Genomic DNA, 17,796 nt, shown 5'->3' with positions numbered 1-17,796 from the left:
TCTGTGTAATTAGAATGTTTCTTGCAGCGCTATAGATAAGGTAGAAGTTGCTCAGTTTTGATAAATTTATAAGAATGCGTCAAGAACTTTGATTTTTGTTCTGGTCTATTTCTTTATGCATCTTTGCGTCTTTATAATCTGTTGCTTTCTGGTCTATACCTTTTTTCAATGGACAAATTACTGAACAGTGGAAACATGGACAAAATTTTCTCAACTGGAAAGTACTTTTGTGTAGATTTTTTTTTTTAATAAATGGATGGTTATACAGAAACAGGCTAAGCAATTAAAATTTTCAAGAGAGATTCTTTAAGGTTGATATTATACAATTTATAACAATTTATAGATTTATAAAGTTCTTAGTAATTATCCAAAACTTTTTTTGTTTTTATACACGGGATTTGACCTACTGTAGGATGAAATTGCTGTTTTTCCGCATTTTTACCAATATCTTGCTGAATAGATTGCATCAGCGAGTCATCTGGTCTACCTGAAATTCTTGTCAATGAACGGAAGAATTAATGAGATATGAAGAATCTACACTTTCTCTGCCAAATTGATATTTTTCCTATTTTTTAGTATTGTGTTTGGACTATGGGAAGTAAATGATCGGGATGTCCCTATTCCCACTTTAACTTTGGATGGTGCATTGGACTTCAGTGTCAACACAATTGCCAGAGAATATTTCGGATATCATTATTTAGGAAATGCTGTTATTCAAGCCTTGGTGTCCTGGGTAGATATAGCACAGTCGTCAAAAATGCTTTGGATGGTAAATAAAAACGATAGTTTCCTATAACAATCTTAGTTTTTACTGTTCTATTTTTTTTCATAAAAGAAGGTGATTCATGTTGGTGGATTTAACTCTAGGCTTTAAAACTGGACATCGTCCCTGACTAAATCTTTTTTTTCTTTAATAAACACATTTTACTTGTGGTGGCTAAAGATCTAATTCGATATTCATTCATGAGCGTTTGTTCGGTCAAAAGGTAAAGTGTTGATTTATATAACAGTTTGTCTGTTTGGAAATTCCTGAGTAGAAAGTATTCAGAAAATGTTTCCCGAAGAGACCCCCTTATAAAACAAGGCCTTATGGCCTCGATGTTCATTTTTGACAATTCAAATCGCTTCATTCGAAGAAATATTTTAAAAAGTCCATCTAGACTGTATCATGAATTTTCTTTAAGGGGGGAGGGTACAAAAGGATTTTTTAGGGGTAGGGGGCGTTTACAAGAAAGTTTAAAAAACGCACAAGAAATTTGTTTATATCCATTTTCGTTACGTTTTTACGAGTCAGACAAACATTTTGAGGGGGGGGGGGTCAAACCCAATACTCCCTGGATATGGCTTTCAGTGCACCTCTTCAGGGAGCAACAATGAAAATAAAACTTCTTGAACGCAAAAGTTTGAATCTCAAGGGTATCTCCACCACACCCTTCCTGCTTAAAGGAGTACTGAATCAGACAGTTCGTGGTAGTGAAGCCTAAGCACAGAGCGACCCTTTTCGGTTGAAGCTGAACCTCTATAAATAGAATTTGATTGCAGCATATATATGATGAATTTGGTTTTTATTGATAGAATTTTAGAAAAGGAGCTAGACAACTCATTGAAAATTCGGTTGATATTAATAAAACACATACCCTGAAATTCAGTACGTCCAAGAATCCCACAACAAAAGTTCAAAGCTGCTGTGTAGAAAAATGCAAAGTTGATTATGTTTCCATTAAGTCCTCTTCCGACATTTATTGGAAAAGGACTCTTTGAACCGGAAAATTATGCTCATAATGTCCTTCTCAAGAAACACAAGACATCATGCCTCAGTAAAGCACCAATTTCAGATATTTTTACCGCAAAACAAATAGTTCTGTTCCAAAATGGGCCAAAATGCTGATGAGCATAAATTATGAGAAAGCCAATTGGCTTAGTATTTTCAAAATGCTGCTTAAATAGCCCCAGTGGAATAATATCATGGCTAACCTGATTTTGGAATAATTAAAAGAAGATTCTTAAACTCTTCTTCGGCTATGGATATTTAAGAATCAATTCTTCACTTAAGCGATATTTTGATCAGTGCTTTGAATTGTCACAAGGAAAAAGCCTGATGATGGCTTAGCAAAGGACTGATTAAAATATCGCTCAATTGAAGCATTGATGCCTGAATTTCCGTAGCTTTGGGTGAGCTTAAATACCTTCTTCTAATTAAATCCGGAGAAGGACGGACACTGCTTTTGTCTGGTGGAACCCAAAGAAGAGGGGGAGTCAGCCTTGTTCTCAACAGTTTCGCCCGGAAAGCTCGACTGTCATTCACACCTATCTCATCACGTCTACTGAAAGTGAGAATTGACAGCAAGCACGGGAAGATAACTAATCTTACCTGCTATGCACCAACAAAAAGGCCGAAGATGAAGATAAGGACGACTTCTATGTGGCGCTTTCCTCTGAGCTCTCCTGCTTGCCACCACACGACTACCTCATAGTCTAGGAGATTTTAACACTGGTGTCGCTAACAGCTCTGGCCTGTATGATGCGGCTGTTGGACCTGTGACGGTTGACACTCTGAATGATAATGATGAGCGGCTGCTCAATTGCTGCATCACCCACGCTCTATCAGTCACAAATACTTGGCTCGTGAGAAGAGACATTGCGAAGCACACATGGTACAGCAATGAAGGCAAGATAAAAAAGATGCTTGACTACATTATTGTGCGACGACACTGGCTTTTGTCTGTCCAGAACTGCATCTCATACAGAGGTGCCGAGCTCAGTAATATCGACCACCGTCTTGTTTCTGCAAGGATCAAACCTCCAGCTGAGGGCCAACAAGAGTAACTCCTCTTCCTCCAAGAAGATAGACGCCTCTCGACTGAAGCAAGATCCCTCGGTTCGTGAGCGGTATATGATTAAGGGCTCTAACCGCTTTGAGGCCCTCCAGCAGTGTTCAGAAAGCGATTCAGCATGGGATACTTCCAAGGTTAATGTTCTAACTGCAGCTACAGAAGTTGTGGGCTTAAAGCAACGAAAAATGAAAGAGTGGATTAGCATTCAGACGTTTGAAGTTATTCAGCCGAGACGGAAAGTGAGACTACGTGGAGATATGGTACCCTACAGACACCTCAACAAACAGCACAATTCTATGCTTCATAAGGACAAGAAAGACTTCATTGGAGACAAAGCCACTGAGCTCGAGCAAGCTGCCCAAAAGTAAGACATAGGCGCAACACTCAAGATCTAGTGTGAGCTAACTGGCCAACACACCATGGCGTTCACAAGCCTGAAAGGGGCGAATAGAGAAACGATATACGATCAGTCCCAATGTCTCGGTCTATGGAAGAAACACTTTAACATACTGCTCAACTCAGATCCACCCGATTGCATTGTCCCAGGGCTTGTTGCTGCTGCTACAGAAACTACTGCTGCCCTCGACGGCGACGAATTTTCTCCTGAGAAGATCAGATCGGCCGTAAAGAATCATAAGAACAATAAAGCAGCCGGCACTTGTGGTATTGCTTCTGAGCTACTCACAACAGGCTGCCCTGCAATGATACTCCGGCTGCAGATGGGGTTCAAGATAATCTGGTGCCTTGAAGTGATACCATCAGACTGGAAGAAAAGAATCCTTGTGCCGGTTTTTAAGTGCAACGGTAGCAAGACTGACTGCAGCAAATACCGTGGTATCACCCTACTGTCTGTTCCTGAAAAGCTGTTTGCGCTGCTGCTGCTGAAACGTGCAACAAGTTTCCTTCATGCTTTGCACCATCCCCAACAAGCCAGATTCTTGCCAGGAAGATCGACAACCGAACATATTCACACGGCTAGACAGATCGTCAAGAAGACAGTGGAATCTAACGAAAAAGTTACATAGCTTTAATTGAATTTCGTTCTCCCTTTGACGCTGTTGACAGACCGTCCCTTTGGCTAATCCTGAAAGTTGTGGGTCTACCCACAAAGATAGTCAGCCACCTCAAAGAACTCTACAGCAACACCGTAAGTGCCGTCCTGGTTAAGGGGAACCTTGTTTCTTCCTTCCCCATACAAAATGGAAAACGGCAAGGATTCGGTGCTGCACCTGAGCTGTTTAACTGCGTCATCAACCACATCCTGAACGAGACGCACCATGCCCATCCTTTAGGTATCAGTTATGTCGGGAGGAATCTGTCCGATGTTGACTTTGCGGCCGACGTAGCTGTCCTTAGTGACAATCTTGATCAACTTACGGCTTTACTCGAGACGCTCTCCTCCACAGACTCTTGAGTTGGGCTGCAAATCAACTGTAAGAAAACGAAGATCATGCCCATAGAAAAGACCGCATCAGCCCCACTTTCAACTGTTGAGATTAACGGCCAAGCTTTCGATGTTGTAAGGCAGTTTACATATCTTGGATCAATTTATATCCTCAAATTATATCTCCATTTATATCCTTGACGCCAAAATCTCAGACAGATCAGCCAAGGCAAGCTCTGTGTTAAGACGACTCCTGAGAGCAGTCTTCCATAGACAGCAAATAAGTCGCCATAACAAACCCCGAATTTGCAACGCCACAGTCTCAAGCATCATGCTGTACTCATCTTAGACACGGCCGATAGCCAAGGCACAGCTAAGAAAGGTCGATACAAATCACGGATGCGGGTTTATTTGTTTTTTTTTTTTTTTTCAGGGGTGATCGTATCGACTCAGTGGTCCTAGAATGTCGCAAGAGGGCTCATTCTAACTGAAATTAAAAGTTCTAGTTCTCTTTTTAAGTGACCGTAAAAATTGGAGGGTACCTAGGCCCCCTCTTACGCTAATTTTTTCCAAAGGTTACCGGATTAAAATTCTGAGATAGCCATTTTGTTCAGCATTGTCATAAAACCTAATAACAATGTTTTTGGGGACAACTTACTCCCCCACAGTCCCCGTGGAAGGGGCTGCAATTTACCAACTTTGACCAGTATTTACATATAGTAATGGTTATTGGGAAGTGTACAGATGGTTTCAGGGGGATTTTTTTGGTTGGGGGAGGGGTTGAGGGGAGGTGTTGAGGGGAGGAGGTTACGTGGGAAGATCTTCCCATGGAGGAATTTTTCATGGGAGAAGAGAATATCCATTGAGCATAATTTAAAAAATTAATAAAAAAATAAATATGACATTTTTTTTTCAACTGAAAGTAAGGAGCAGCATTAAATCTCAAAACAAATAGAAATTATTATGCATATGAGGGGTTGACCTCCTCCTAATACCTCGCTCTTTACGCTAAAGCATTTTTAGTAATTTCAACTATTTATTCTACGGTCTTTGTGATTCAGGGGTCATTCTTAAGGAATTGGGACAAAATTTAAGCTTTAGTGTAAGGAGCGAGGTATTGACGAGGGGGCAAACTCCTCATATACGTAATAAAAACAAGCAAATATTGAGGTTTGTTATGTAAGTTAATTCCCACGTTATGTGTATTTTTTGATAATAAAAATGTTCGAAAAAATTAAGTTTTAGTTTTTAAGTAACCAAAAAATTGAAGGGCAACTAGGCCTCCCCCGCTCCTTTTCTCAAAATCATCCGATCAAAACTATGAGAAATCCATTTAACCAAAAAAAATTAATACGCAATTTTTTTTTAATTATTAATGTGTGGAGAGCCAAAATCAAACATGCATTAATTCAAAAACGTTCAGAAATTAAATAAAAAAAACATTTTTTTTAAACTGAAAGTAAGGAGTGACATTAAGACTTAAAAGGAACAGAAATTACTCTGTATATGAAATGGATTGTTCCCTCCTCAAAGCCCCTCTCTTTACGCTAAAGTTTTTTTTACTGTTTTAAAAAGTAGAGTTGAGAGAAGAGTCAAACTTTACCGTAAAGAGCGGGGCGTTGAGGAGGGAACAGGCCCTTTCATATGCGGAGTAATTTCTGTTCGTTTTAAGTTTTAATGTCGCTCCTTACTTTCAGTTAAAAAAACTTGTTTTTTTCTATTTAATCTGTTTTTTCTACTAAACTTGCAGCATGGGTATTAAGTAGGGGGTGAGGTTTCGTTCTTATTGCTGAAATGGTAGTTTTTAACGTGGAAACTCTAGTCTTCAAATCTTCCACCCTACCCCCCAAATTCTCCGCAGGTTGTTTTTATAGATAGATAAAGTCAAAGTTACGGACGACTGCAGCACCATTAATGTATCTCACTTTGTAATTCAAGTGATTTAATTGTTATCAAGTACCGGACAACGGTCAGTCATAACATTTAAGGAGAAATTTTTCGAAATTTAAGGAAATAGAAGCTTGTGAAAGTAGTTTCCTGTTCTTATTCAAAAGAATCGGGAAGAAGATTAAAGAAAAGGATAATCGGGCACAATACTTGGGAACCAACTAGTGTTCATTTAGAATTTTCAAATGCATTTCATACCACTTCAATGTTCCATTTCTCTAGTACAAGTGTAACAGTAACATCAAAGAAAAACTAAGTAACTTCATGGACGGACAACTATTCATAGATCTGGGCTTTTTTATACATATCATGTGTCTTTGGTATTAATATGTCTTGTTTGACAGCCAGATTCTGTCAGAGAAAATTAAGTAACTTCATGGACGGACAACCATTCATAGATCTGGGCTTTTTTCATACATATCATGTGTCTTTGGTATTAATATGTCTTGTTTGACAGCCAGATTCTGTCAAAGAAAAACTAAGTAACTTCATGGACGGACAACCATTCATAGATCTGGGCTTTTTTCATACATATCATGTGTCTTTGGTATTAATAGGTCTTGTTTGACAGCCAGATTCTGTCAAAGAAAAACTAAGTAACTTCATGGACGGACAACTATTCACAGATCTGGGCTTTTTTCATACATATCATGTGTCTTTGGTATTAATATGTCTTGTTTGACAGCCAGATTCTGTCGAAGAAAAACTAAGTAACTTCATGGACGGACAACCATTCATAGATCTGGGCTTTTTTCATACATATCATGTGTCTTTGGTATCAATATGTCTTGTTTGACAGCCGGATTCTGTCAACGAAAAACTAAGTAACTTCATGGACAAACAACCATTCATAGATCTGGGCTTTTTTCATACATATCATGCGTCTTTAGTATTAATATGTCTTGTTTGACAGCCAGATTCTGTCAAAGAAAAACTAAGTAACTTCATGGACGGACAACCATTCATAGATCTGGGCTTTTTTCATACATATCATGTGTCTTTGGTATTAATATGTCTTGTTTGACAGCCAGATTCTGTCAAAGAAAAACTAAGCAATTTCATGGACGGACAACCATTCATAGATCTGGGCTTTTTTCATACATATCATGTGTCTTTGGTATTAATATGTCTTGTTTGACAGCCAGATTCTGTCAAAGAAAAACTAAGTAACTTCATGGATGGACAACCATTCATAGATCTGGGGTTTTTTCATACATATCATGTGTCTTTGGTATTAATATGTCTTGCTTGACAGCCAGATTCTGTCAAAGAAAAACTAAGTAACTTTATGGACGGACAACCATTCATAGATCTGGGCTTTTTTCATACATATCATGTGTCTTTGGTATTAATATGTCTTGTTTGACAGCCAGATTCTGTCAAAGAAAAACTAAGTAATTTCATGGACGGACAACCATTCATAGATCTGGGCTTTTTTCATACATATCATGTGTCTTTGGTATTAATAGGTCTTGTTTTTACAGCCAGATTCTGTCAAAGAAAAACTAAGTAACTTCATGGACGGACAACCATTTATAGATCTGGGCTTTTTTATACATATCATGCGTCTTTGGTATTAATATTTCTTATTGACAGCCAGATTCTTTTTACCAGATTAATAAAAAAAAGAAATTTTTTTCAACTGAAGGTAAGGAGCAACATTAAAACTTAAAACGACAGAAATCATTACGTATATGAGGGGGGTTGCTCCTTCTTAACACCTCACTCTTTACGCTAAAGTTTTCTAGTACTTTTGGATAGAATCAAACTTTAGCGTAAAAAGCGAGGCATTGAGGAGAAGCAACCCCCCTTATACACTTAATAATTTCTATTCGTTTTAAGTTTCAACGTTGCTACTTACTTTCAGTTAAAAAACTTGTTTTTTTTTGTTTAATTTCAGATGGTTTTTTCAGTAATCCCAGGAAATATGGCTACACCTCCACGGATAAATCCCTCCTCCCCACAGATTTATTTCCCACAGTTCAATCCTGGTGGAATTTACTCCGTGCAATTACCCTTAACATCTCCACGCGTAAAATTCAGTCGGCAATCAGAAAGAAATACATAAGGATAATTTCGTAGAGGCAATCTGGAAAACTCCCCTAGTGTAAAATTTCTCCTGAAAAATTTACCCCCAAAAACTACCCTTTCAATAGAAAGTTATCCCCATAGAAAATCCACCAGCAGAAATCCCCCCTCTGGGAAAATGTAGGCATACTTCCTGATGAAAAATACTGTACGTAAAGAACCGACAAATTTTGTAACTTAAAGACCTTTCCTCACGGGCTGTGGGGGGTTATGTTATCTCCTAAGAATAGTTCTTCTGTCTTTCAACTATGTGGAACAAAATGGCTATCTAAGATTTTGATCGGACGATTTTGAGAAAAAAGGAACGTGGTAGGGTGCCTAGTTACCCTCCAATTTTTCCGGTTACTTAAAATGGGCACTAGAACTTTTAATTTCCGTTCGAGTAAACCTTTTCACTATATCTTAGGACCACTTGGTCGATACGATCACCCCTGGGAAAAACAAACAAAAAACAAAACAAAAAACAAAAAACGAACAAATAGAGACACATCCGTGAGCTTTTTTCTGGCAAAAAATAATAAAATTCCACATTTTTCTTAGATAGGGGAGCTTGAGACATCTACAGTAGTGTTTGCTGATCCGCTGAATCTGATGGTGTGATTTTCATTAAGATTATATGACTTTTAGGGATCCCCCTTTTTGAAAATCAGGCAAATTTTCACAGGCTCGTAAACTTTGATGAGTAATACTAAACTTAATGAAACCTACATATTCAAAATCAGTAGAAGAATTCAATTCTTTTGATATATCTATTGGTATTAAAACTCCATTTTTTAGAATTTCGGTTACCATTGAGCCTGGTCGCTCCTTACTTACGGTTTGTTACCACGAACTGTTTGATACAGTTTGATATTAAGTCTTAAGTAATTAGTTACCAGAGTACAGTGGTGACGAGATCCTTCTTTTGGTAACGAGGGATCTGAGTCAAAATTACGCAGCGTCAACGATGGAATTTAGTGAAGGAAAGGTTTTACAAGTGCTTTTCTTACAAATATTTTCTTTTACATTATGAATATTTTATACAAAATCCCCATCTCTCATTGATACCAATATCATTAAAATCTGAAGCAAATAAAGGTATCTACGTGCGATCTACACTTAAAAACAAACTAATTTAAAATTTTTACTATTTCAATTAATCCTTAAGTTTAAGTTAAAAACTAAACTGATTTAATTTTGAGGTATTCTAAAACCAATTGCCATTAGCGAACATCTGCAAAGCCGTTTTTCCACGATGGAAACAAAATTACAAAAAATTCAACAAAAATATTTCTCGTTCACTACAAAATCCCTCTGTTTACCATAGGCTATCTTCCTCCAAAATGTTTCTCAGATATTCAAAATTCACCTAAATGAAAACCTTGTCTTTTCGTTACTTTACGCAAAATAAAAGCACAACAATTAAACAAGGGTTCTCACTGCATTTCTAAATGTTTAATTACTTTCACAAGGTCTTTTCTATACGCTAAAAAATAATCAAAATAATCAAGAACTCTACTGTTGAAACTAAAGTTTGATTATTCACCCCATTGCTTCAGAAAAAAAAAAATCCCCAACACAGGAGCAATGTGGTAAATTTTTTTTTCGTAATGATTTGAGAATAAATGAGCATATTTATTTAAATTTGGTTTAAATACAACAATTTCAAGTTCAAATATTTTGAAAAGAAGTCAGTATAGAAAGCGCTTGCAACTAACGACCGGCTTTATTTGTTGTACTTTAAAATGCTTTCAGTAAAGCACAGGTCAAATTCAAGCGTAAAGAGTTGGAGGTTGCAGGCCTCCTCGTCTACGCTATATTTTCTGCTTGTTGTTACATGGCGTAGTCTTTACTTTTATTAAACTGCTTTTAATATTTAATCACAATTGCGTCCCCATTAAAATCGGTCCCCATTAAAATCGGTTCTTTAGCACTTGGTCGGTCCTATCTAAAACCTAAAATGCGGGAAGCGACTTATCAACTTGGATACCGAATGCATTCAAATTTGTCCTAATTAAGGAGAAATAGCTTGCTAAATGCAAAATTGGGGCCAAAATTAGTGATCAGACGAAGGTGACAGTCTATTTTTCTTTCAAGATTTTATCATTTAATATCCCTTAGCATGGCTGGCACATTTTTATAATGATAATCACTTGAGACTGATTATAATTAGTATTTTTATTTGAATTTGGAATCATAAAACGAACAAATTTGAATTTGAAATTTGCCTCCAAAATTTATACGTTTAGCTATTTCGTCTACATTTTTAGATGGGAAACGAGAACCATGGTAGGATTGTTTCACATACTGGAAGACAAAGAGCTATCACTAATTATGTGCTTGACCTGGTCCTACCAGGAGGCCCTGCTATTTACTATGGAGAAGAACTTGGATTAAGAAACAACGAGGTAAGTTTTTCAAAGGCTCAATTCATATACTGGTTCTTATTTATTTAAGGCACTTAGAACTTTAGCTTTTTTTATTAAGGAAAATATAATTCTTTAACAAATACACTAACTCACTGCATTAAGTGGCAATGTTCTCAAGTAATTATATCCGACCAAAAAATTTCAGAACTAATATTTTTATTTAAATGTTCAAGTGGCCAATTCACGGAAATTAGGGGGGGGGGAGAATATACTCTTTAAAATATAGGGGCGAGGGGTAAATTTTTGGGGGAAAGCAATTAACCCCTGTCTCCTCTCAATTGACGCCATTGAATATTACAGCATCTTACAGCGTCTAATTCTATCCACAACCACATTAAATGGTTTACAAATCTAAAACTTAATTGTTGGTTAATCATGAATCATTCACAAATTAAGAACAACTTATTTATCCATTTCTAGTGTGTCCAGTAGTAGCGGTACTGATTGCTCTCTCTGGAGAAAAGGGATAAAACAAACAAATAACTGTTCAACGTTTAATGTATTAACTCTTGGCTCTGAATTAGAAATAATGAACGAAATAAAAATTTAGTCAAGATCCTGGATAGAGCTGAAGCGATAAACTGCACATGGGTCGCAAGTTTCAAGTAAGCTCATGTTTTATGTCTCTAATTTTTTTTAAGTTTCTGCTTGATTTAAATAGGCTGACTTTCAACTAAATCGAACTATGGGGAAACACAAATGCAAAATTTAGCTTGAAGTGATACTACTCTCAAGATAGACTTATTTTACGAAAAATTGCCAAAGTCCTGAAGCATTAACAGATCCCGATCACCATCTTTGTCTCTTGATTATGTGAAGTTCGAATGATAGAAAAGTTTCCACTCTTTAGATTAAACCATTGGATCCATCCCGTCATTTTATTGATTTCAAAGTCCTTCCTCATTCGAAACATGCTTGACTTTACCTGTTCTCGATTTCTTATTATTCACTTTAAGCCGCCTTACGTATGATTTGACAGTTGGATAATTTTCTGTCAAAATTTTAATATTTGCTTTGTTCTTGTTAAATTCGTTGAGAATAAACCTTGATTTGGTATGATTTGTAAACCTTGAATAGACTACGATTTGTCTCTATAGTCCAAGTGTTGTTTTTTTTTTTCTACAAAATTATAATTGAAGTGACCCTAATTATTCCACCAAATATGTGTACCACAGCTGTAGCAATAGTCAATTCGTAGAAAACTTGCGTTTTGAGTTGTCTTGTGTAATTTTAGACTGCAGTTTTGGGGACTGAGTTTGCTATTGTTGCCAAATACTGGGTCTATCAATTTATAACTCCGCTGTTTTAAAATAAGACTATTTTATGCTTTTATTCATGCATTTTAGAACACAGCATCGAAGATTGAGTATTCACGCACCCCAATGCTTTGGACAGCATATGCAAATGCAAATTTCTCAATTTCTGAGCCCTGGCTACCGGTACATGGTGACTACAACGAAACATGCATTGCTGTACAATTAGAAGACCCTGATAGCTATTTAAATACTTTCAAAAAGATTTTAGAACTCCGACAGGATTATTCAGGAGGAAACCAGTACTTCACTGCTGTTCTAGATGGCTTTATTGCTTTTTCTAGGTAGTATTTATGTTTTTGATCTCCAAAATAACGTAATCTGATGACACGTCAGCTTAATTTAATTGCTCTGAAAGTGACTAAATGGAGTTATGTCTATAGCCACTTATGCCAAGTATGCCCTCTATATGTATAACACAGGTATAGGTCAGTCTTGTTTGGTATGGATGTCATAGACCTATATTTTCTGTGCAAAAATTTTGCAGAAGAATTTCTGCAAACATTTTGCGATTTTTTATAATTTTGGATTTGCGAATCTTGAAGCTAAGCTTTACATTGAAATACTCTTAGAGTGGCAATCCAGCCCAGCCATTTAAACGGTGAGCAGTAATAGGTTTGTGTTTCCCTTGGGTATTCTTGGCTATACTTCAGCTGTTCTAGAAGAATTAACGCGTCCTCCCTCATCAAGAGGACTAGGTAAAAGCTGATCCTCTTCTATTTTCGAAGCTGGGGTTTTGAAAGGACTCCCATGAACAACGAGTACCTAGTAGGTGGAAGTTATTAAGTTATACACTGCGTCCAGTCCATGGACTCGAATTATGTAAATGCGTAATTACAAAGTTGACAAGCTCTAAAAATGTTAATATTTGGAGGGAGGACAATCCACTACAATGGGCACGCTCCTGCACCATTATCAGATATCAGCAAAGTCAAGAAAACGATAAGCTTCCTTTTTTTATTAAAAATCACTCAAAACTTAATAGCTGTGTTTTAACAGCCGTCTATCACCGTTGGAAGTTAGAAGTTCGAAATTTAGCAAAGAATATCAGTTGCAACTGGTATCGTTACAGCAGTGTCATATATTTTGGACGACTGATATATATTCAAAAGCGTCATACGTCACGGGTTTTGGGATGGGTCACTGATTTTCAAAAGAACAACACAAAAACAAGCAAAGATATTCAACAGATATAAGACTTTTAAGAGTAAATTATAGAAATATTGTGATTGCAGGGGCTTAGAAGTAATGAAGTCTGCGTATGTGTGTAGTTATAATATCTTGGGAATATTAAATGCTACAGTGGTTTAGATTTAGGGCACTTTTAAGCAGCATTTTTGTAAAATGATATCCCCCAAAAATTGTTAAGTTGCCAATAGTAAAGATTATGGAATCAAACAGTTCGTGGTAACGAACTGTAGTAAGGATCGAACCGACTCAATAGTAACCGAAACTGTAAAAAAACAAAATTTCGATACCGATATACTACTACTACTACTACTACTACTACTACTACTACTACTACTACTACTACTACTACTACTACTACTACTACTACTACTACTACTACTACTACTACAAATACTGCGTCTGTAGAGAGTACTACCAAGGTTGAAGATATTGAAGTGAAATCTTGGGGAAATGTGGAGGGGAAAGTTGAATTAAATCAGAAAATACGATATGCAAAGAGAGTGTCAAACTTCTTATACTGCTGCTACTGTAACCATTACTACTATGGTGCTAGTACTATTAAGACTAAGTATGAATGTCAAATATGAGAGAATATAGAAGAGAAATTAAAACTAATTCAAAACGCATAATAATTGTCAAAAGGACTCTTGTGTGGCACTACTAATACTGCTGGCACTATTGAGTAAACCAACCGAATAAGCCCCATCCAAAGTTCATGTGACAACCTTTTCCATAAGAAATCTTTTACCAACCCTGAAGGTATAGTTATTTCGCCTTTGGACTATTTCAACAAAGTAGTTCTGATTCTGATTGGATGTATTTTTGAATAAAAGGGCATGAGCGGGTCTGGTTGTCCTCTGGTCACTTTTGACTCTTAAAACAGGCACTAGAACTTCTAATTGTGTTGCGAGAACAACAATCTAGTTTTTGTGTTGCGAGAGCAATACTCTGGTTTTGTCCCGTTTTTTTTTTTTTTTTTTTTTTTTCCTATGCCGCCGATCTCAGCTTATTCCTGGAAAATGGTAAGGGTCTAATCTGTGCGGTTTTTACGGAAAGTGTGGACCTCAGGCCGGATTGATGAATATGACATTACATTTTGGAAAGCTCCGCAGAACTTTTGCCTGGGGCCAAAAAGGATCGTTTTTGCTTGTCCATGAGCCAGAGCCTATGGTGTGCGAAGTGAAGTGGAGTTATATAGCCTATGTCAGAGAGTAGTATCTGAAATTGTGCAGCCAAGCTTTCGTTTCGTCAAACCATGTTTCTGCTTTCGAGTGGAAAGTTCCGTTCTAGCAGGCAAGCAGGCAGGCGCCACTTTCATTTTTTTTTTTTATACATAGATATGAGAAAGGGAAACTAAGTCATGTCTTCGTGCCTGTAAGCGCTTTTGTAGAATTCAGTTGTTTAAGGAACCTAATATCTTTTCTAGAAATATAGTTTTAGTACACACATCGATATGCGTTCAGATTAAAGATTTTAAATTTAGCAACGTTCGATTACATTTGAACTAATTTTAATTCGTTTTTTACTCAAATTTAAGGTACAAGTTCTACGTAAAAGATGCCATATTGGTCTTGGTCAATTTCAGCTATAGAACTTTATACATAGACATGGAGACATACAGCTTAGAGTATGCAACAGTTGGTGTTGTCAAGCTTTCGTCACAGTCCTCACAATACCCAGAGGGGAAAGAAATTAGGTAAGGAGCGTCAATCATTAATCATATTAAATAAATAAAACTAGTTTTTTCAGCTGAAAATAAGGAGCGACATTAAAACTTCAAACGAACAGAAATTACTCAGTGTATGAAAGGGGTTAATCTCTTCTCAACGCCCCGCTCTTTACGTTTGACTCTTTCTCTAAATTCTACTTTATTAAACAGTAAAAAACTTCAGCGTAAAGAGTGGGGCGTTGAGAAGGGAACAGCCCCTTTCATACACAGAGTAATTTCTGTTCATTTTAAGTTTTAATGTCGCTCCTTACTTTTAATTTTTTTAAATTTAATTTCTGAACGTATTTGAATTAATGCATGCTTGATTTTGGCTCTCCGCATACAAAAATTATTATAATGAAATTTGCATATTAATTTGTTTTTTGGCTAAATAGCTTTCTCTTGGTTTTCACCAGACGATTTTGTTGACGAAAAAGGGGTGGGGGAGGAGGCCTAGTTGCCCTCAAATTTTTCAGTTACTTAAAAAGGCATCTAGAACTTTTAATTTTTAACGAACGTTTTTATTAGTAAAAAATATACGTAACTTAAGAATTAACTTACGTAACGAAAACCTATATTCGTATATTTTTATTATGTATATGAGGGGGTTTGTCCCCTCGTTAATACCTCGCTCTTTACGCTAAAGCTTGAATTTTGTCCCAATTCTCTAAGAATGACTACTGAATCTGAAAGGCCGTAGAATAAATAGTTGAAATTACTGAAAATACTTTAGCGTAAAGAGCGAGGTATTTAGGAGGAGAAGAACCCCTCATATGCATAATAAATTATGTTCGTTTTAAGTTTTAATGCTGCTCTTTACTTTCAGTTGAAAAAACTTTTTCATATTTATTTTTTGATTTTTTTTAATAACGCTAGAAAATCCTGCGCCCCTTTCATTGAATTTCTCTTCCCCCGTGACATATTTCTCCAAGGAAAGATCCTCCCACACAACCCCCTCCCCTCATCTCCCCTAAAGCAAAAAATTCCCCTGAAAACGTCTGTACACTTCCCAATAACCATTACTGTATGTCGATACGGTCATCGCCGATACGATGACCCCTGAAAAAAAAAAAAAAAAAAACGCACGCACCCGTGATCTGTCTTCTGGCAAAAAATACGAAGTTCCACATTTTTATGGCACTTGGTATTAACCAAGTGACATATAGCAGTCGCCAATTCTGTCGGTCTGTCGGTCTGTCGGTCTGTCCCGGTTTTGCTACTTTAGGCACTTCCAGGTAAGCTAGGACGATGAAATTTGGCAAGCGTATCAGGGACCGCACCAGATCAAATTAGAAATAGTCGTTTTCCCGATTTGACTATCTGGGGGGGGGGGGGAGTGGGGGCCCGGTTAATTCGCAAAAAATAGAAAAAATGAAGTATTTTTAACTTATCAGCGGGTATTTGGATCTTAATGAAATTTCATGTTTGGAATGATATTGTGTCTTAGAGCTCTTATTTTAAATCCCGACCGGATCTGATGACATTGGGGGGAGTCGGAGGGGGAAAACCTAAAGTCCCGGTTTTGCTACCTTAGGCACTTCCAGGTAAGCTAGGACGATGAAATTTGGCAAGCGTATCAGGGACCGGACCAGATTAAATTAGAAATAGTCGTTTTCCCGATTTGACTATCTGGGGGGGGGGAGTAGGGGCCGGTTAATTCGGAAAAATAGAAAAAATGAAGTATTTTTAACTTATGAGCGGGTGATTGGATCTTAATGAAATTTGATGTTTGGAATGATATTGTGTCTCAGAGCTCTTATTTTAAATCCCGACTGGGTCTGATGACATTGGGGGGAGTTGGAGGGGGGAAACCTAAAATCTTGGAAAACACTTAGAGTAGAGGGATCGGGATGAAACTTGATGGGAAAAATAAGCGCAAGTCCTAGATACATGATTGACATAATCGGAACTTATTTGTTCTCTTTGGGGTAGTTGGGGGGGGGGAGTAAGTCTTAAAAATTAGAAAAATGAGGTATTTTCAACTTGCGAACGGGTGATCGGATCTCAATGAAATTTGATGTTTAGAAGGATATCGTGTCTTAGAGCTCTTATTTTAAATCCCGACCAGATCTTGTGATGGGGGCGGGGAGTTGGGAGGGGGAACCTAAAACTTGGAAAACACTTAGAGTGGAGGGATCGGGATGAAACATGGTGGGAAAAATAAACACAAGTCCTAGATAGATGATTGACATAAAGGGAACGGATCCGCTCTCTTTGGGGTAGTTGGGGGGGGGGGTTAATTCAGAAAAATTAGAAAAAATGAGGTATTTTCAACTTACGAACGGGTGATTGGATCTCCATGAAATTTGATTTTTAGAAGGATATCGTGGCTCAAAGCTCTTATTGTAAATCCTGACCGGATCTGGTGACATTGGGGGAAGTTTGGGGTGGGGAGACCTAAAATGATGGGAAACGCTTAGATTGGAGGGATTGGGATGATACTTGGTTGGAAAAATAAGCAAAAGTCTTGCATACGTAATTTACATAATTGGAACGGATCCGCTCAATTGCGGGGGGGGGGGGGTAATTCTGAAAAATAAGAAAAATAACGTATTTTTAACTTACGAAGGAGTGATCGGATCTTCATGAAACTTCATATTTAGAAGGACCTCGTAACTCTGATATCTTATTTTAAATCTCAACCGGATCAAACGTAATTGGGGGGGGGCAGTTGGGGGGACCGGAAATCTTAGAAAATACTTAAAGCGGTGAGATCAGGATGAAACTGGATGGGAAGAATAGAAACCTGTCTAAGATACGTGACTGACATAACTGGACCGGATCTGCTCTCTTTGGTGGAATTGGGAGGGGGGAGGTAATTTTGAAAATTGAGGTATTTGTAACTTACGAAAGGGTGACCAGATCTTAATGAAATTTGATATTTAGAAGGATCTTGTGCTGTAAAGTTTAACTTTAGGTTCTG

At 37.3% G+C, this 17,796-nt stretch overlaps 1 protein-coding gene across 1 annotated transcript in view; it reads left to right on the top strand.

Annotated features, from left to right (window-relative positions):
* Positions 1-17,796, top strand: part of LOC136039765 (oligo-1,6-glucosidase-like) — a 55,995-nt gene that overhangs the window by 23,043 nt on the left and 15,156 nt on the right. The window contains exons 6-9 of the mRNA XM_065723632.1: positions 577-769; positions 10,503-10,640; positions 12,008-12,258; positions 14,703-14,861. Coding sequence (XP_065579704.1) covers positions 577-769; positions 10,503-10,640; positions 12,008-12,258; positions 14,703-14,861 — 741 coding nt within the window. The remainder of the gene's footprint in view (positions 1-576; positions 770-10,502; positions 10,641-12,007; positions 12,259-14,702; positions 14,862-17,796) is intronic.

This window comes from Artemia franciscana, chromosome 2 (genome assembly GCF_032884065.1).
Source record: "Artemia franciscana chromosome 2, ASM3288406v1, whole genome shotgun sequence".
NCBI classification, from domain to species: Eukaryota; Metazoa; Arthropoda; class Branchiopoda; order Anostraca; family Artemiidae; genus Artemia; species Artemia franciscana.
This window is presented reverse-complemented; position numbering and strand designations above follow the sequence as displayed.